The sequence below is a fragment of the Silurus meridionalis genome, chromosome 20 (genome assembly GCF_014805685.1).
Source record: "Silurus meridionalis isolate SWU-2019-XX chromosome 20, ASM1480568v1, whole genome shotgun sequence".
Classification (NCBI taxonomy): Eukaryota; Metazoa; Chordata; class Actinopteri; order Siluriformes; family Siluridae; genus Silurus; species Silurus meridionalis.
Window position 1 is genome coordinate 13,024,086 of NC_060903.1, and position 21,946 is coordinate 13,046,031.

General features: G+C 35.4%; 1 protein-coding gene across 32 annotated transcripts in view; it reads right to left on the bottom strand.

The window, feature by feature from the left end:
• Positions 1–21,946, bottom strand: part of elna (elastin a) — a 71,212-nt gene that overhangs the window by 45,106 nt on the left and 4,160 nt on the right. For all 32 annotated transcript variants that reach the window (XM_046876301.1, XM_046876300.1, XM_046876299.1 and 29 more), the window contains exons 2-5: positions 13,362–13,412; positions 12,101–12,139; positions 10,245–10,337; positions 10,130–10,156 (exon numbers count right to left, since the gene is read on the bottom strand). In XM_046876301.1, the coding sequence (XP_046732257.1) occupies positions 10,130–10,156; positions 10,245–10,337; positions 12,101–12,139; positions 13,362–13,412 (210 nt within the window). The remainder of the gene's footprint in view (positions 1–10,129; positions 10,157–10,244; positions 10,338–12,100; positions 12,140–13,361; positions 13,413–21,946) is intronic.

The window sequence follows — 21,946 nt, forward strand, 5'->3', positions numbered from 1 at the left end:
CTTACTCCGTAGGCATAAAAAAGGTCTAACTCAGATGTATTAATGTGTGCAGCAGGCTATAGACATGTTTTGACAGTTGAACTTGGCTGTAACAGTTTCCCTCTGACCAACCAATCAGAGGACAGAAAAATGCTGACGCTATCCTGGGCCAGCTAGCTGGTGCTGTAAGGCGAATATGAAATCTAATTGGTTAAAGAAACAAAGCTAATTCTTAAGGAGACTATGGTAAAAACGCCAGCAGTACAGACTTTAAAGGCCCTGGGCAGATTAGATTGACATGGCAGCACATAGAGGCTGAAATCTCATAGGACAAAAATATCTAACATTCACATATACGTACTGGAAGCAGTGCAGCCAAGAGAAACACTACAAAATGAAGAGAATAAACTGTTGGGAATAAATTACTATAATTTCATGAAACAAATATTAGAATTTAGGTTGTAAATGTAGGCCAGTGCTTCTGATAGTATTTACGCCAGCAGAGAAGGCTTTGCTGGCCCACGACTGCACACCACATATATATAATATATAAGTGAATTAGTAAATGTGAAACTGTAAAAAAAAATGCACCTTGTGTGAGTTTAGAAATCTTTTTTGGTTTTGAGATTAAAATCATTTTTGGGTCAGTTCTACAACAAACAGTTTGAAACACTGTATGTTCTTCATGTTCAAATATACTATATAAATTGTGCAATTTAAGAAAATTACTACATTTTGCTGTCATCGCCAGTCAGCATGATCTGTGCTTGTCCAGAAAATAGGCATGCGTAAACAGAAACAGCCTTCAAGCTGAACAATGTCAATTATTATGTTCGTCCACTGCAGGATGTTTTGCTTGGATTTCACCATTGACACTATTCGATTTGTAGTTGTCCCATGGGTTTTGTGTTATTCTTCTGTTGTTGGCTTATAGATGAACAACAGCAGTCGCAATCCAAATAATAATAATCACAATATTAATCCAAAATTTTTGACACTTCCAGAATAGCTCCTTTGGGGTTCAATCTTACTAATTATGTATTGTATACACCAATCTCAGCCAAAATGATTATTTATATCATGTGCAATTATTTAGAATGCAATGTGAAATTTTGAATTTATTTACTTGTCTTGGTGTTTTTACATGATCTAATTCCCATATTCAGTTATTTTAACTTCACTCTTCTGCGAAGGCTTTCCACTAGATTTTGGAATGTGGATGTGGGTATTTGTGCTTATTTGTAAAATTGGTCAGTGATATCTGATGAGGAGACCTGGGAAGCAGACAGTCTTTTAGGTAATCTCATAGGTATCCATTGCTCAAGGCATAGTTCAAGTAGTTCATAGTTCCTAATCTAATGACCTTGCATTGTGCACAGGGACTTTGTCATGCTATCATGATAGCGCTTACCAAGAGATTCTACACATTTAAGTGCTTTCAAATTTGTGGCATAAAAAACTCATATGGTTTTATGATCAGTGTATAATGTACATTATATACATTTAAATAAAGAAGGTTAAATAAATATTCACTACATTTATACATATAATGCTCAAAAACCTAGTGCTTTGTCAAGTAGATATTTGCATGAATACTTTTGCTTCTGATTAAATGTGGGTACAGTTTTTTGGCTACTTTACCAAATCTGGCCACTTCAGTTTAATTTGCTGCCCTTTATCAGAACTAAAAAAAAAACATGCTTGCAGTTTTTACTCACTTCAAAACAGGGGTGTTACAGTACACATATTCCTACTGAAATTTTTCAGTTCAGGGATTTCGGTCCAAAAGGGGTTGAACAAATGTAAACTATTAAAAAAATTATTTTCCATTTATTTAATTTAATAATTTGTGCCAATTTATATTGTAAAATATTATTATTATTATTATTATTATTATTATTATTATTATATATTATTTAACCAAGCAAGGATTTTACCTAAAAAAAAAAAGTAAACTGTTCACATGTTGATGATCACAAATATTAATAGTAATAAACTGTTAATAAAAAAACAAAACAAGCAATTTTATTTTTTGCATTTCTTCCCCCCTAACCGTACCGAAATTAAAGTGAACCGTGATTTAAAAACCGATGTACGTCCCAAACCATGGATTTTGTGTACCGTTACACTGCTACCTCAGAATAAAGTGTGTATTCTAAGGTCCATAAGGAATGCAGCTTTTTAGAACTATTCCAGCTCTGTAGCTATGTGAAATCTTTAATACACTTCACAGCAGCGCAACACACCTTGATAATACAAAGCAAACCTCTTTTTCCACATCCTACAATTTGCAATATCACATCCACCTAGACGCATAAGGTGAGTGACAAAATAGGATTTTACTATGCTGATTAATTCACGTTCATAGAGAACAGATGATCTTTTCAGAAACACATAGGCTTGTGGAAACAGTGTTGATTCCTAGCAGAATCAAGTGCAGTGTAAAGCTGTCATAAAACATTCTTGCTATAAGTAACAGTCACCTCAGGGTTGAACATGTCAAGAGAAAATGAAGATACTAGCCAGACTTTTAATAATATGTTTTATGTATGAAGCAAGAATAAAAGCCAGAGCTTATAGCAATTCACTTGCTGACTTTTTTTGAGGGCACACATCATAAATGCTATATAACACACCGTAACGCACACTACTACATTCAGGGATACTTTTGAGACTAGTCGGTTGACTGTGCATTGATCTATATACAAAATAATATAGCAGGGAACCCATCAAGCTGAATAGATTATCCATTTCTTTCCAACCAATGCATCTGATAGTCTAATGACACATGGAATTGGACCCCATGGACAAACCACACTGTGTCTCTCTCTTTCTCTCCCCCTCTCTTTCTCTTTTAGGAAAAGCCAATGTACCAATGATGTTCTAGAAATAATGGGAATGGATGTATGATGGGGTCAAACCCATTATATCTTTGCACTGTGATTTTCTCTTCATACTTCAGTTACATTTTGGATCGGTTTTCTGACTGCAGTAATCCAACACTTTGTCTCCTCTTAACCAATCAAAGCCTTTGTCAGTTCTATCAGTCATAGCACATTTACAAAACACGATATCTAAGAACAGCACTCTGGTGTAATTATCTGCCCCAACTCCTGAATGGTGACAACTCTACAGCCCTTAAAGACCCCAATGTGCTTTTCTCATTTTCCCCCTTATAAGTCATTGTTTCTTCCGTCTCAATCTTGCGGCCTGAAAGTGAACATCGGCCAAATATTTTTGTATCTCAGCTCTATTGCCTATAATTAAAAAAAATAAGAATTCTCTCTCTTTTTTCTTTGCTTCCCATGATGCTTCTGCTGATCTGTTGTAAGGCTCTTTAGTGTAGACCAAACTCGGATCAGAGCTGAGATAAATAGGAGCAGCTGTTTGGCTCACCTAGCTTCTGCTCTTCCACTGTCATCATGAAGGATTAGTTTCTTCTTCAAGGTACAGTGAAACTTTCATGCTAAAAGTTTGTTCTGTTAATCTGCTTGGTTCTGTGACTGCTTTCTGTCATACTAATTCTGTTCACACTGTCTGGCAACGATTCAGTTTTTTTTTTAATGTGAGAATGGTTCCGATTTGCAAGCATCTGTAAAACGATCTATCCTACTTACAACAAAGGTACCAGGTTGAACTGCTTTGTAACTTCACCTCAGGTCTGACAACACAAGTATGACCCCCCACCCAGTTTTCCACAGTGTTAAGCCTCGTTTTGCATAGTGTGCATTCCTTTACTAGACACTGATGATGATTTATTTGTTTCTCACGTCTATATAATACAATCTCGGTCTACTAAATATGGAATGGTAAGCCTTCTTTCCAATCATGTGCTTATAAGAATTTATAACATTCTAAGTAAAATAATAAAAATTATTGTACTGTAATATGTAATATGTATTATTTTACAGTGGTTGGTAGAAGCATGTATACATTCTTCTACAATTTACACGATGTGTTCTACAAGGTGAGGTTGGTATCAGTGGGCTAGCAAGGCTAAGACCCTGTCCTTTAGCATCTATTTCAGACTTACTACAGAGATCTACTTTATATAAAATGTCCAAATTTTTGTAAAAACCATGCACAACAGCACCATCAGCGGACTTATATGCATAAAATATGCAATTGAAAAATATACATAGATAACAGCATAATAAAACTAATAATTAACATTAGATTTTCACCCTCCCATCTACTACCACATTTAGCTGTCACAGGACAGCATGCTTCATTCAACAGATGTTAAAATGTACAACTGTGTCAAAGACACATGAAGTATAAAGACAGCCAAAATTTCATAAGCTACAATACAGCTCATGTAAAATTGTGGCAAAATTAACAGTGGGACAGAGAACAAACAGTTTGAATTATCATTAGATGTTTGAATTATCATTAGATTATTATGAAAGCTTGTATGTTGCACTAATAAAGTAAGCTTGCGATACGCAAAAAGAACTATTTTGTTATTTAATTGTATAAAAAAAGGTACAACAAGCGTAAAACAAATGGCACTTTACAATGAGTCCTGTGTGAATGGGTTCATAGGAAACTGCTCTGCAGCATGATGAAGTGTAATGCTATAAATACAAGGTGACAACATGGAACCACTCAAGAGTTAGGCCCAGATTTTAAACTCAATAAACTCCACCATCACCATTCACTTGATGAAAAGCTTTGGGAAAGCTTTTCCAGGTGCCAAATACCCAACAAGTTACAACATAATTATGCAGTTCTTTGTTCTCATGTACAGCTTTTAATGCATGATGCATTCTGACATGCTTTCCCATGTTCAAACTTAAAAGCATTATTAATACATAATTCACTAAAAGCCATAGGTAAGTAACCAACCATTAAAGACTGTACAATTTTATTTTCTTGCTACTGTCTTGAATGTTTTGGCATCTTCTTCTTTCGGCTTCTCCCATTAGGGGTCGCCACAGCGGATCATCCGTCTCCACACCCCCCTGTCCTCTACATCTGCCTCTGTCACACCTACTACCTGCATGCCTTCCTTCACCACATCTATAAACCTCCTCCTTGGCCATCTATAAAGCTATAAAGCATATACCCCATGTCCCTCCTCTGCACATGTCCAAACCATCTCAATCTCGCCTCCCTCACCTTGTCTTCAAAACGTCCTACACTCATTTCTAATCCTGTCCATCCTCGTCACTCCCAACTAAAACCTTAACATCTTCAACTCTGCTACCTCCAGCTGCACCTCCTGTTTTTTACTCAATGCCACTGTCTCTAAACCATACAACATCGCAGGTCTCACCACAGTCCTATAAACTTTCCCTTTCACTCATGCAGATACTCTTCTATCACAAATCACTCCTGCCACTCTTCTATACCCACTTTACCCTGCCTGCACACTTTTCTTCACTTCTCAATTAATTTGCACTGTTGACCCCAGGTACCTTCTTCATTTCTTCTCCCTGCAACCGCACCACTCCACTGCCCTCCCTCTCATTCACACACGTTCACTCTGTCTTAATCCTACTGATTTTCATTCCCCTTCTCTCCAGCGCATACCTCCACCTGTCCAGGCTTTTCTCAACCTGCTCCCTACTCTCACCACAAGTCATAATATCATCCGCAAACATCATAGTCCATGGAGACTTCTGTCTGACCTCGCCTGTCAAAATGTACATCACCACTGCAAACAGGAAAGGGCCCAGCACCGATCCTTGAAGAAGTACAACCCTCACCTTGAACCAGTCTGTTGTCCCTACTGCACACTTCACTGCTGTCACACTGTCCTCATACATGTCCTGCACCACCCTGACATACTTCTCTGACACACCTGACTTCCTCATACAATACCACAACTCCTCTCTCGGCACCCTGTCGTATGCTTTTTCTAAATCCACAAACACACAATGCAACTCCTTCTGACTTTCACCATACTTCTCCATTGCATAAATAAGCTAAAAAAAAGTCTTGCAATTTGTAAGCACCAAGTTTTGACATGTTTATAGATGTTTATCACACCATGCAAGACACCTGATTTACAGTGAAAGGCTATGGTGCAAATCGTGCATCAGAAAATTTTAATAAACTTGCCAGCACCGATGGTATGTTCAGCTGTAAAACATGTCCAGATGGTCGACACATGAACGCGATGCTCACAAGTCAGACTTGAGGAATGATACGGCCAATAAACTGAGCTCACAAGTTCGTTCCTCTGTCTCCTCTCCAACCTGCATGTTTACTTATTGTTCCCATTGTTTTAAACTAGATTGACAGGAATCTAATGTGTTTCACTCAAAATGGAGGAAATGATGATTTGATGATTACCAGAATTTCTCAAAGATATTTAAGGGCATGAGTAAAAGTCATCCATTTTGAAAGATGCTGTCGAATGTGATCAGGAATATAAGTAATCTTTACTCATTACTTTCCTATCCCTATTCCCAAATCACTGCAATGAAAAAGTAATTAAGCCATACATTTAAACCATTGCTGTGTTTTTTGTTCTTTCGGCATTTATGTAGAACATTTTATGTCTTTTATGACCTAAATACTACACATCTGAAAGCTAGGATGAGACTTATCTTGTATTTTAAGGCAAGATTAGTATTTTTTACATAACTGTCAAAACACTAGTAACTAAGCTTTTGACAAAAAAAACCCTCTGTAATGAATCATACACCAAAAGTAAAACCACATTTTGATGATGACCATATTGTAGCAAATGGCAAGGAACAGAAACTGCTGAAATATATTGAAGGAAAGGTTTCCAAATAAAAAGTTAGCTTACATCTCTCTAGTCTCTAGAGTCTACATGTTCCACTTGAATAAGAAAAAAATGGATAAGAAGACACGGTTCCAACATGGTTGGTAAGAACTGAAACATTACACACATGGCAATGTAATGACTTATTGGGCAAAAACTGTGAGGCGAAACAAACAAAAATGAGTGACTTGCACCTCAAAGAATATTGATAGGGAATGGGAAATTTTCCTTGCCGTTTTAAGTTACTTTCCCAAGGTCACTGTTTGCCCAAAAAATGTCTGTGGATTGTGCCAGGGAATGATTAGGAGGTTTGCCTTGTCACTGAGGACCTGGGCCGAGAGGAGTCATTATTCACTATCAGAGGCCAGCAGTGAGTGACTCGGGGACAGGTTTGAGCCAGCTAACGAGAAGCACATGTGCTCCTTAAGACACTGGCGTTCCTCCTGACTCATCAGCCTGGCCTTCTCTCTCATGCTCTATCAACCTTTTCTTGTCTCTCTCTTTCTTTAGCTCTCTATTGCTTGCTCTATTTCTGTCTTTCCAGGTAGAAACATAGGAACCTTTGGGACCCTTCTTGATTTACATTTTCTTTTATAGACAGTTAAGAACAACAATGATTTTAACGATTAAAAAACACAAAGCGTTTCTGACTGTGTGAAAAGACAAAAAGCAGCTGCTCTTTTTTTTGTCTTATCTCCCCAGAGACCTTTCGAGTCCTGTTATTGTTAATGAACAGTTAATCCTGCAAATTCATATTGGATCCCTTCCCTCTACAAAAGCTCAAAATGTACATGTTAATTCTATTTTCGCAAATGTACAAATGAATTACCCACAAGTCTGTGTTTAGTTGAATTGCAGTTTGTGTCCTCTACTAACCTTAACTGGAGGTTATGATAAGTTCATCAAAAGTGCGAATGAAGAATTCCTCGCCAGTTATGGAGTTGGATATTGTTGGCACTTAAATGCTCCAGAGTATTATTTATTTGGTTTAAAGAACTCTGTTCAGTTAATGAAGCAAGCTTCAACAGGATCTACAAAGGTTTAAAAAAGCCAGGAAAAAACAATGTCATAATATCACTGGCTTTATTTTAATGATTTTTAGCTGGAAGTATGTTTTTAATGGCAAGTTTCACTGCTGGTAAAAATAGCCACCGCCAAGTTGGTCATTTTTTTTTATTCCAAAAAATTTACGTTTGTTATATTAAGTTAGTATTTTGTTGAAATTGGAACCTTATTGCTGTTTTTATGCTAAGGGGAAATTTAAAGAGGTGGTACCTTCACACTGAGAGTTACATTGCACTGATTTACATTTACATTAACGGCATTTTGCAGATGCCCTTATCCAGAGCGATTTACAATTATCTCATTTATACAACTGAGCAGATTAGGGTGACGGCCTTGCAGCAGTGTCAGCTTTTTAGTGAAGGGATTTGAACTCACACCTTTCAGATCAGAAGTCCAACATTTTAACCCCTGATGGATTTTGAATGTCACCGGCCCTTCTACATTTTAACATCCATGTCAATGCAATGCACTACTTGGTGACTATAAAAAGATACCTGAAATAAAGCCTCATAAATCATGGTAAATTCATTTCTCATCTTATCTGAAATCCACATATATTATGGACAATCCATAGACTTTCCACACAGATTCCCACTACAGACCACAAATTATGTGACTTCTCATATTGAGTTTTTAATTTAACTATGACAGGATATTCATTATTAAGCTACAAATTCTTTCTAAATTCAGTTATATTCCTGATATTCAGTTTATCTGCTATGTATAAAACGCAGGCTGCCAAGTGAGTGGAAGGGAATGCTGCAGCGGTAGAAAAAATCCTATATTGGCAATTCAAATACAGTCCATATCCTTGGGAGAACAAGAAATAAGAAGTCTTAAATGATATAAATCCTGACTTTGAAGAGGGCAACATGGGCGTACTGTATGGAAAGAATTCTGGACTGTGCTACATCAAACTATGTATAAAAAGTGCCAGAAAGAGGTTACAGTGATGAATCAAGAAACCACAATTTAAACTGCACTGAATCGATTACTTTTGCATGCACATTATAGCTCTAGTAAAAAATGTGTGATTCCTCAAATTGCAATTTGCAATGTGAAAGATCAATTTAACTTGTTTGTTTTCTTGGATTCAGATTGTTCCTACCTACCAGCCACTAAACTGTGGAGTTATTGTGTCAATATTCTTTCCTTGGATAAAAAATTGTTACCCTCAGACAAATTGTCTGTAAGCACATTAAGCTGATATCTGTGATCACTTTCCAATGTGGTTGAACATTGTACAGTAAAAAGTCTTGAAATTTAGGAGACTTTCCAATGTCTACATGAATATCACCATAATTGCTTTCTTCATCCAGAGTTATAAGGTTGCACCCATATTCTGTTTCTTTTTTCATACATATGTTTACACTTAAAAAGCCTGTGCAAATCTCACCATGTACAACCAATATCAAGCCTTATTATTCAATATCCATACATTTTATACTGTTGGAAGTTGGTAGAGGTATAATAGAAAAAAACAGATGCAAAAAAAGTCTGAAGTCAAAATAATAAGATACTTATAAGAGTCTAGAGTCCATATTAAGTTAAAAAAGTGACATGATACATTAAAATAAATAGATATTTTAGATCATGCATATAGATGAAGTACTCGCTCCTTAATTATTGGTATATTAGGCACTCAGCAAAAACTATAGAAGCTCTTAAACAGATACTCTCTAAACTCTAAACTGTATCTAATTTCACTTAGAGTCACTGATGACTTCTTTTGTAAACACACTGACATAAAGGTTTCATGTGTACAAATTTCTAAAACTCTAACTCTTTTTTTCCCTCTCCAGTGAAACTCCGATACTGGGAAAGTGTTAAAGTGCTAATGCTTCTTTAAAAGAGTGAAAAGTCCTTCTCAAAGCAGCCAACAAGTCTGCTACAAATTTTATCGACACTGGTTGCAGTGATCTAATTTCTTATCTCACCAAACAGTTTTCTGGGCCATAGGTTTAATCATCGGTGTTTTAGGAAATTTAGTAATGGCCAAATACATCTAGTACACCAACATGGTATAAATTGACTATGGGCGCAAAAATATTTACACTGGAGTATCAGAGCAGGGTCTGTTTACAGTAAGTGAGATTTCCACATATTGTACTGTTTTAATCTAAGGACACAATCAGCTTGGGTGAGCCACTGTTTGAACTGTGATGATGTCAATGTAAATGTGGTCGAGGTCCAAATGTGATCAGGTAGTTTGTTTCTGTTAAAACACCCAACATTTTTTAAATTTCTTATCAAATAAAAAAGTAAACATTCATTTGGGGGGGTTTGGGGGCAATGCAGTATAACATATAAACATTATGTAAAACATTTAGTTTGTAGTTTGCTCACCTGTTTTAGGTGGTTTTCCTCCAACCCCTGTTTTAAAGAAAAATTATGAAAGTGATCACTGCAAAATGCTTTTACTAAAACAAATCCTATTTGGAAGTGTGCCTTGAGCTCTTACCTGCACCAAGACCTCCTGCACCTAATCCAGCACCAAGTCCACCAGCACCAAGTCCACCAGTACCAAGTCCTCCTACACCAGCCCCGTATCCACCTGCATTTACAAAGTCAGTTCATTTATTTACATTGCATTAATGAACTGTGTTCATACTTATTCACTGTACCTCAGATTTTTTTTTGACCTGAATAAAACTTTCAAACTTTGCCGAAAGGACTACCCAGGTAAACTTTGCATTTCACAGGAATGAGCTAACATTAACGTCCATGCCATGACCACTTCCAAGCCACTCTGTTTTCTTGGCTGTTTACTGCTCTTTAGCTGAAGCCTCAATCAATCTTTCAGGATATTAGCAGGCATTCCAACCTTTCCACTGCACACATATTGAATTTGAAGCAGGCCAAAAGACACGCCTGGGGAAGTGACACCTGATACCCGGGTGTTGCTTTCTACCCATTTCTAAAGCCAAAAATAAATATGAAAATGTTAGCTTTGGATTGGGTGCGTAGCCGAGCTTAACCTCAGCTGGACACAGACACTATAACCTTAGACCCATTTGTCAGCTCCAAATCATCTGATTTCATATGCTGTTTAGTCTGTAACACGAGCAAGTTTGAATGGATAAATCAGGCAAAACAATACTCTGCAGCCCTAACAATCCGAGTGTATGTAAGGTTAGCTAACTAGACTATATTTTGAAAATTTTGTTATGCGAAACAAGGATGGATTTTGTTATCAGTGGTGGACAGTAATAAAGTAAATGTAATTTGTTACTGTACTTAATTAGCTTTTTCTTGTCTGTACATTACTGAAGTATTACTATTTTACTTTAACTTCACTACATTTCAACATCACATATCTTATTTTTTACTCAACTTCATTTTTTACTCAATGTTCCATTTTATTTATAAATGGATAAAAACTTAATTGTTCAAGCACACAGCAAGCCCTTAATCAGGGTAGAGCGCACGCTCTATTTTTAACGTGTCTTGATTGCCGCTTGGTGGTATCTAATTAGCATGAACAGTTCAATGTCAGTTCACCAGCAAGCAGAACATTTTGAGAGTAATAAATGATGGAGGAAACCTCTGACTGTAACTTGCCACAACACCTGCAGCCTTATTTGTGTGATTTTTAATAGTTAAAAAGAAGATGTTTGGCTCATGATAATTTTAATAGATATCAATCAGTGTTTGACTAATTAATATCATTCTACTAATAGATTGGTGTGGTAAGACTAACGTAAGAGTCTTTTCACATAAACAGAGTTGATTAAGTAAGAGTCTTGTGACAAAAATGATAATAGGACCATTATAGTCATAATAAATCATAATACAATTATGCGAAGCAAATACTTTTGTACTTTTTCTCAAGTAAAAGTTAAAAGGGAGCACTTTTACTTTTACTAGAGTAATATTTTACTAAGTGCATCTCTACTTTAACTCAAGTACATGGTTTGTGTACTTTGTCCACCACTGGTTGGTATGCTGTTTGTCCTGCCAAGACTTGTTAGCCATTCTTGCAACTTTTACAAGTTCACAAAATATATTCGGTAGTTTCTATGATTCCTAATTTCAGTCCATTCAGGATAAAAATATGCTGCTTGGGCCTTGTCATTACTATCAGTGCTCTATCTAATAATTAATTTGAAATGCCAAATGCTGTTGCTGGGGTACATCACAGAACAAGTTAAAGTGATATAATAAATGAATAAATTTTAAACATATGCAGTGCTTTGAGTGTGAAAGGATTATGTAATATATGTTTTAAGCAATATCTTCATAATAATAGACTAAAATATAGATGGGGTGGCTTTACTGGACCTTTAAGAGTCTTTGGAAAGACAAAATCAAACCTACCTCCAGATTTGGCCGGTTTGAACGGGACCCCAGCACCTCCTGTAATACAAAGTGCAAGAAATAGTGTTATGTCTTATGTAGGCTAACATTTTATATGTTTGTTTTAGCTCTCCCTACTCAAGTGCTCTTCTCTGAAAACACGGATAAGATTATCCACTTGTGCCACAATGAACAGTGAATTCAACAGGATTTATTTTTTATAGTTTTTACAGCTTTTTAAAATTATAGGTAGGGTTTAGCCATAAGGGATGCACCATTTGAACCAATGCTCTCCACTTCCTGTGTAAACCTGTATAAGTCTAAAACCAATAAAGATCCTTATGTTTGATTTTTTTGGGGAACCTTCAAGGTTTTTTACACTGAAGACAAATTAAAGGCAAAACTAATGGCTTTGTTATTATTGATTTCTTTATCAGGTATTGTTTGATGGAACTTTTCTATCCTAATGGGAATGGTCATTTTCCAGGGTAACCCAGATGGTCATGGTTTAATGAGAATTCAAAATAATGTAAATCACACACTATACTCTCATAGTTACCAGATCTAAACCCAATTGAACAGCTTTGTGAGATTTGGTGTGACATGTACTGTAAGCACTAATAATGTCTCTTCAGTTCATTTTCAAAAGCATATAGAATTAAATGCAAGGCTGCTATGATGTTGAATAGGTGGCTAACGGTGGTCCAACACCTTACTAAAACATTTTTGTTTCTGTGTTTTTTGCTTTAATTCTCACCCATCTATCTGTAGAATCCTAAAATTAAGATTACTCTGAAGATGTAAGATATATTTTATCTCCCAAGAGTACAATTCATGGCCAGATCATAAGAAAATCTTTCTTTTTTTTTTTTTTTTTGCAATTCATGAATCATGTGACTAAAATGTGATGCACTATGTATTGAAGGTCCTGAACTATTTTTAAGAGAGCCACAATACTGATACATATATTAATATTGACAACATAATACTGACTAGAATAATGGGAATTTAAAAATGTTTTCATTATTTCCTTATGTTGAAGTAGAAATCTGCAAATATCAGAAGACATATTCAGAAAATCAGAAGAGAATTTCCTGCATGTTAGCCCTAAAAACGTTATACATCAATTGCACCTAAACCCTAACTATTAAACATTAAAGCATTTTTTATCCCACAGTTTTCACACACTGCCTGTATGTGAGCTTTAATTAATTGATCTAAATGTATCATATCTTATAAAGAACACCGTTTATTTCAAGAACATTTAAAGATTTTGACAAACCTGGGAAAACTCCCGAAATTCCGCCTCCTGTACCAGCAGGCACATACACACCTGAAAGAAACGAACAAAAGAACAATACCATCCTTTTAGAGGAAGGAATTATCAACAATTTACTGAATTTTTTTACATAAAACTATCCAAAGCATAAGTCTTCTGTGTCTAGTGGGGTGGACTCCTTTTCCACTTGCGTACTGAAATTACAATTTCAACAAATTACCTAATTCTAAAAAGCAAATAGTGAGTTGTGATGGATGGGTAATTCAGGGAACAAGGGCGTCAGCAATCTACAAAACCTCTTCTCGAAAGTCAGGCCAAAGTTCTGCTAAATGTGTGCAGGCACTAATAGGCTGTTAAGTATGCAATATGGCAAAGGAATACTAAAAACATAAACAAAGACAGGGAAAGGAAAAGTGCCTGTTTTTTTGGCAGCATCTGTAAGCTTACACACAGTTCTGAGGGTATAGTAACTCTGGTTTGCATCAGTTTCAAACAAAATGGAAAGCTCTAAGTCAAACTTATGATTGAAATTATATTAAACAAATTTTCACCATACTGAAGTGCAATGTGGCAATGCACTGCATATACAAAAGTTAAACACAATTTTTTCCTTGCAATTATAGTTAAGGGTATAATGATGGTGTATATGTGTGTGTGTGTGTTTGTGTGTGTGTGTGTGTTTCTGAATATGGTTCCAGTTCTGAAAAGTAATTTTGGTATTTCAAACAAAGCCAAATTGTATCTTGTGTATGGAAGCTAGATGGCTGGTATTAGCAATGAAGATTCTAAATGTTCAAGAAAATGACCTAAGACACCGCTCGGCAATTTTGTCCTAATATGTTATTTTATGTAATACAGCTGACTAGCCATTTACTATGTGATCATTTATAGATATAACAATCATCTGAAGACATTTGGCTAATCAGCATGTTAGCTAACAGTATTTTTTATTTTTTATTTTTTTTTTTATCTGAATGTCTTTCTCAGAGACACACACATTTTGTGGAAAATTATTATAAATGTGCAGTGAAAAGGTCCATAGGTGACATTAAAGAACAATAGCTTAAAAGATCATCTTTCAACCATCTCATTTTTCAAAACCATGTGAGAAAAGAAAGAAAGCAGAAGAAACTATTCTGACTCCAAGAATCAGTAAGTGTGGTATTCAGGTTACAGCTAGCTGTGGGGATTTTCAATTGGTTTTGGCACTAATGATTAAATTCAGTGCTAAAAAATGAGGTGCTGAAAAAATAAAAAAAGAGTTTCAAATAAGGTTAAGGTCATGTTCATTGCTTGCGGAAAACAAGCATAAACTGTTAACAGGGTTCCTGAACCATACACTTGATAGAAAGAGAAATTGCATTAGCATTTATTTGGTAAAGGCATTGTGAGGACAGATACCTACATCATGCAAAAAATTGCAAAATCACAAACAAATTGGCTGATTCTTGAACAGCCGATATTGTTTAGTCTAAGGCTGGCTGCCTTTCCATCCGGGAGGGGAAAAAAATGGTCAACCTAGAAAGCAGCGCCAATTTGGATTTTGTATATCTTCACAACAGCATGGGAAATTTCAAAGGACTTTATGACTTATGTTTTTTTGCAAAGCGGCCTGTCTCTCTTGGGGTAATTGGAAGTCTTGCAAAAGATCCTTTATTTGAAAGTCTATGGCAGACATCCCTTTAGAAAACAGATGAGCTCATGCATGCAGTGATAGAGCTGGAGGGAAGATGCTCTTCAAAAGCTGTTCTAAAAAAAAATATATTAAAAAACATTTAAAAACAGCAGATGCCTGGGAAGTGATTGAGTTTCATGGTGTCTGGACTCATCACACCAGATCTGTGGTTAGAACTCCCAAGGACATCACATGGTTTTGGATACCTTAGGCCTGCTTTGTAAAACGGGACCGAAACGCTCGCCATTTCCGTCCAGCGAAAACAAACTATCTGTTTTTTTCCTCTCCGCTGTTTGCTCTCACTTGAAAGAACCACGGGTCATCTTAATCAGAAAAAACAGCTTAAAACCAGCCAGACATTTGGAAGTATTTTTCCATAATGAAACGAATGAGAGAAAGGGCTGTTTGATACAGATCTTGAACGAAACTAACATAACATAGACCTTTTATACAATGCCCCTTTGAGCTGGTGGGTTCATTGGGCTGATTGGAAACATGGGTGCTGCCCTTTGAGTGAAAGTTTTATATATTACAGTTGGAGTGCCATGGGTACAAAGGAAGAGTCACGTTTTCAGAATCAAAAGTCGGATTTCCTGTCTCCTTCCTGTGTAAGGACGAAGAGCAAGGTTACAAATACCATTAGCATTAGAACAACATATTGCAATGAGAATACTGCATAGCCACTTATTCATTATAATCATTGAAATATAATGAAATATCAGTGATAATAACTATATATGCAATCCAAATGTTAATATTGTACAATACCATTGTATTACTCAGTAAAAGATTGAATTATGTATGTTTTTTTTGTCTGTGGAAATTTGACAAATTTCCACTCTGGAAATTAGTTTATATTAATATGCTATTATTTATTATTATATTATAGAAATGTAAATGTAATTTACTGTATAGAGTGGAGGTTTTACATAAACATTTTATTACAATAATTCCCTCTGAGATGTTTATTAAGCAATTTAAGAAGGAGTCTCCAGTGCCAGTGCCAGTGCTTTGTCACAGTTGAAGGTAAAGTGTGAGGGGCTTCCCTCTTGTACTGGGTGCAACAGCCAGACCCTGTCGGTTTGACTACACTTTCTCAAGTGTAGATAAGTACTTGTTTGCATTGCCACATTTGTTTTGTCTTGAGTCCTACTCCATCTCTGTCCATGTTTTGTCATTGGTTGACTCACTGGTGTGTTCTGATTACTCTCATCTGTGTTCAGTTTGCACTTTGATTAGTAAGTTTATTTAAGATGTCGTGTTTCTTTGATTGTCACAAAGTATATGCTCTAACCCTTGATACATTTGTTACCCAGCTTTGATATTCTAATAGCCTAATTTTGATCCTGTTTTGATGTTATAGACACAGTCTTGCCTAGTTTGATGTTTTTTTTGTAGGTCACTTGACCATTGTCTGCACATTCACCTTGTTCCTGGATTACATCTTTCCAACACTGAAATCTTTAGCAGTAAACATGACAAGCTGCTGTAACAACAAAACACAACATTTGGCTGTTGGAAATAATTCCTGTGTATAGTTATAATTGAGCTTTGGCAAATTCCTGTATTTTTGAGGAGAATAAAACACTTTTTGATGTGCTGTTATTGGAAAATAATATTCGGAGTGATAAAGCCACACCACCCTTTACTATAACTGCAGACTCAATCGTGTTTCATTTTTTTTAATAGCAACAATCTGTTTTTTTCAGTTAACCCTGGTGTTATGCTAAATAGGACCCCTGAAGGCGAATGAATAAATTCAGCTGCTCTATTTTTTTTTTTTTTTTACATTTTAATTTTCTCCACATTCAATAATAGATTTTTGTCCTTCAAGATTTTGAAGGACAAAATTAGCTGTTTAATAAGCTTTTTTTTGCATTTCAGAATATTGACATCTTTCATCTATGATGAAAAAAATGGAAACAGAATATGTATGAATGAGCTGGCATGGCTCTGCCATACAGACAGTGTCAGAGTTAAAATACAGATATGAAAGGAAAATTCACCATATTGATGTACAGCAAGTTATTTTTAAAGAAACACTATATTAAAAAGATGAAATCAATAAGCGTTTCATAGAACTGTTTAAAAAAACTATCACGTCACAGGTATTTTGGGGTTTTATAGATTTGATTGACGCACAGGGAATCATCTCAAGTTGTTTTTATTACTTGTTTATAACTGGGGTTGCTATTTAATGACACGTCACATGCAAATCACACCTCTGTGAACTGCATTTATTTTCTTTTAAAATAATATCTCGCTTCATTACCGATGACTGAATTAGTCGAAAGTCTTCAAGGATTATAAAAAAAATTGTTGAATAATGAAAACCTTTTGTCTTTCTACAGTGACCTTTATACTTGGTTAGGATTTTAGTTTGTAGATTTTCTCCATGGACACTAATGAAGGGTGTTTTAGCAATGTGCCAAATAACATTATAGTCTCACGAATGCATATATATAAATACTTTTTCAGCTCTACACACACACACACACACACACACACACACACACACACACACACATGGCAATTTAATTGTGGCTGTTATTAAATCAATATGGCCAGCTTTAAAACCTCTGCTGGCCTCATGTCTCTTGACATTCAGATTTTGAAATACATTAAATATACATATACTAAATTAACTTCCGTTGCCAGTTACGGCTGGATTACTGAACTAGGTTTAATATCTTACTCGTAATTTATGCCAACTACAATCGGCCTTTAAGGCATAGACAGACTGACTCTACTGACATTCAGTTTTTTCATGAAGAGAAAAAAGTGGACAGAGTTGAAAGATGAACATGAAAGTATGAGAGTAAATTTCCTTGATATGAAGCCCTCCCACTTCTCCCTCTGTCTCTTCAGTTGAACACATCTGTGGTACAGAGAGAGCATTACTGTGAAGAATGCAAAAATCAAATAAGCACACAGCACACAGACAGCACTGTTTAAAAGCCAAAGTGTATGCTGTTCACTTTGGCAAAGCTTTTCCTATACTTTTGATGAAGAATGGCCTTCAAAACTCGATGAAGGGCATTTTTTTGCTTCTCAAATCTGTTCGATAGAACCGAGTCTCTTTTGCCAAGTCCTGATGCAGTTAGAATGCCAGGTTTAAATCTTATAAGCATCATACTGCAAAATACAGCCTGCGCAAAAAGCTTGAGAAGAATAGCATCAGATATCACAGGGCTGGGTTGATCCACTACGTTATAACTGTACCACCCAATGTCATGCTTTTCCAGGATTAAAAATTTAATGTGCAATAAAGGTTTCAGTGTGTAATGTTTTCAAGTATTTCTAGCACTGTAATATTCATATATTTTCTTTTATTAAAAAAAATGATTTACAAAACTGCCATGAATTATATATTTTTTATTTAAAACATTTTCCAAAAAAGCAGCATCAATGCTTTAATTAACCCTATTCAAAGCCATAGTATAGAATATTTAAAAAACAGATAATTAAAGATATTGTATAGTTAAAGTTGGGAAAAAGTATTTCACTTAAAAGTATTTTTGGATTAAAAAAATAATACTGACACCCGTCAGTTTTGTGTGCACTCTGCACTCCTATAGAGATCACAGTAGAAACTAATAAATGTAGAAACTAATAAATGACCTAAAAGCAATTAACAAGTTCTTATTGTATATTCTTATCATTGTATTAAATCATTTAGGCCAGATATTCAGCCATTTGGCCAGATATTTCTCTGACCTGATGTAACACAGGGAATAATAAAATGCAGTAAAAACACAACGGTTGTTTTATGGCAATCATAAAGCAAACAGTGACAAGCCATTCAGAATGTCTTGCAGATGTATTGCTTTATAACAGCAAATTAACCGACTTTTGCCACATGCGATCTGATTCATTGGAGACAAGGGAAGAATCAAACCACAAGTTCAGGCATATTACCGTCAAAAACTATGATTTTTTTAATATCTATTATACCGGCCCCACTTTTTGGCCAACCTGAAATTAAGCCAGACTTGTTCTGGAACAAATAGTTTTATTAAAGCGTGGTTCTTTGTCTTGAATTTGGCATGGTCTCCACAGGGACAGAAATAACTTTCAAGCAATCCTCACACTGACATTAACTTTGGAATTTTTGCGGTCATAGTGCAAATAGTTGTAGCATATTGTTAATTCAGTTAGGAACAATACTCTAGGCCACAGTAGTGGCAAAACTTGCAGCAATATTTTAGTAATGCTATGGACATGATATTTTGGAAGTTATTGTAATCTTCCAATTTGGTAAAAAAAAAAAAGCAAAAGCACTGAGCTGACAGGTTAGGATTTTTCAAAATCAGTGCAGAATTGGACTGAAGAAATAATGTAAATAACTTCATAATGTAAATTTTGATACAAATGTACAATTACAAATGTACAAATGTGTAGTGCAAGGTACTGCGGATTTATACACATATATTTCAATTGCACGTTACCCAAATATGGTGAAATCTAATATGAAAAGCAGTCATTCCATATTTGTAAACATTTTATAACAAATCTATCAATTATGACCAATACGGAGAGCTTTTCACTTATGAAGAATGTAGGAAAAAACATAAACCTCCAACTGACAAATCTAAAATTACATTGAAAAAAAAATTGCAATTGGAACAAAGGTGTATAAATTAAGTATCTTACACTACAAATTTAAAGTGGTAGCTCAGTGATTAAGATGTTGGACTTCTTATCAGAGGGTTGTGACAACACTTAGCATCATTGAGTGGCCGGTACTGGGCGCTTAAGCAAGGCCCTTACTGCTCATTTGTGTAAACGAGGTATATGTAAACTGATTTTTAAAAAAAGGTTAAATTCCATAAATATAAATGTATATGGAATAGGTTAGAGTGTCTACATGTAATGGCTAAGAATGAATTACTGGATATTTTATCACACAACATTCTCTTTTGTTTTTGCCTTGTATGTAGGTTTTATACAGTAAATGTCATGAAGGTTTTTGACAATTTCTGGATAAATAGCATTTATTTACATACATAAGATGAAAGTCAGTGTCACAGAAACTTTTAAAATCCCCTTTATAAAGTCACCCTGGCCAATGAGAACATTTTAAACTGTAGAAAAACAGCTTCAATAAAACTCTGATAAAATGAATGCCATTGTTCAACCGTGCTAAAATGGAAGTCTGGGATGTTTGGTTAAGTGATTTTCATACAATGCTGTCCTAGTCTTATGCCGTGTGTGCATGAGGACGGCAGTGTTTATTATACCACAGCGTCAAAGACATGTCTGATAAACTGTCAGATCTGTTAACGGCCTTTGATTGTGAATAAGCAGTATAAAGTAATCTGGCTAAATGAAAGCCCTTATCGCTGGTAGCATTTCTGTATTCCAGCCAACAGTCCTGGAAACTAGTGGAGCATAGTGTTGAGAGTTGAGGTCACTGTGGGTGAACACAGGGAACACACATAGTACAAAAAAAAAGACAGATTAAACCATACCTGATGCATGTGACAACCAACCAGTGAAGTATTGCTTAGGGGTTTAGTGGCAGCATTGGGATTTAGTTGGATTTCACTAGTGGGATTTAGTAGCAAAATCACTCTTAAGTATAAAATTTTATATGAATTCTTTATGAGATCAGTGTGAAATACACATAAATGTTTTTCCCTTTCTGAGCTTTTTCACCGAGTAATCCACACTGTCCTCATAATAATAGATGTGATCAGACATGACCTAGTTTTTAAGGGTCCCTAACTGATTTCCAGAGAATAGAGATTGAGTCTTTTAAGGGCAGAACTGGGAACTTTTAAGTTTATATTTGTTCTCGCACAAGGAATGAGGAGTAACTCCAGTACACAATGAACCATATCCCCTCTATATAACCTTTCTCTAAGATAGATTCATAAAGCACAGTTAATATCAGCTTGGAACCCAAGACATTGAAAGCAAAAGCTCTTAAATCCTTTAGCAGTGACTTCGGCCAACACACAACGAGACACAAGAGGTGTCACATTAATTCTCTCAGGCAGCCAAAAACCTCTAGAGCTAGAAAGCCAGCACTTCCTAAAGGATTAAATGCATTGAGAGGTGCTCACAGAACACATTTTCAATTCCAGCACAGTAGATAATCTGATTGAAGATTTTTACAGGATGGGGCAGCAGAACTGGCAATACCTGATGATCTGGATGTAATTTTACCTGCTTAAAGTGTGGCCAGCCTGATGTCAAAAAAAGGAGAATTAATGTTTTGTTATGTTAAGGTCCTGATCTGCAGAAGCCAAAACTCCATAATAATTCACAATAGTTAGGAGACTGTAAAGTGAAAGAGACTAATAATGTGGCATCAAGAAAGTAACACTTTACTGTAAGATCCAAAAATAAGCATTATATTATATTATATTATATTATAATATATTATATTATATTATATTATATTATATTATATTATATTATTTATGAGTCAGTATGTATACTCATCCTTAAGGCATATATATTTGAAATGCAAGGCCAACACCATTAACTAGCTGCTTGAGGACCACAGGGTTCACATCATCAGTGTGAGGTTTTAAAGATGGGTGTGGTGTTAATCTTTCCTGGTAGTAATCCATTCAAACACACAGTAAGAATGAGGTTAATAAAATTAGTTTGTTTAAAGACAAACTAAGAGTTGTGTATAGATTTGATTCAGAGTGGTATTAAAAACTGCACATTTTACACCAAAAGCCTTTTTTTCATCATTTTTATTTATTTTTTAGATGTCCAGTGTAAGGGTTTAATTAAAATAAAAACACACAAAGCACTTAAAATTTGAATACATTTGCATTGGTTTTAAAAGAAGCTATATGCGTTACATTATATCCTTACAGTACTTGAGTACATGTCACTGTAAAAGTGTAAAATAATTATAAAAATAATACATTTAGATGCAATCAAAAAGTGC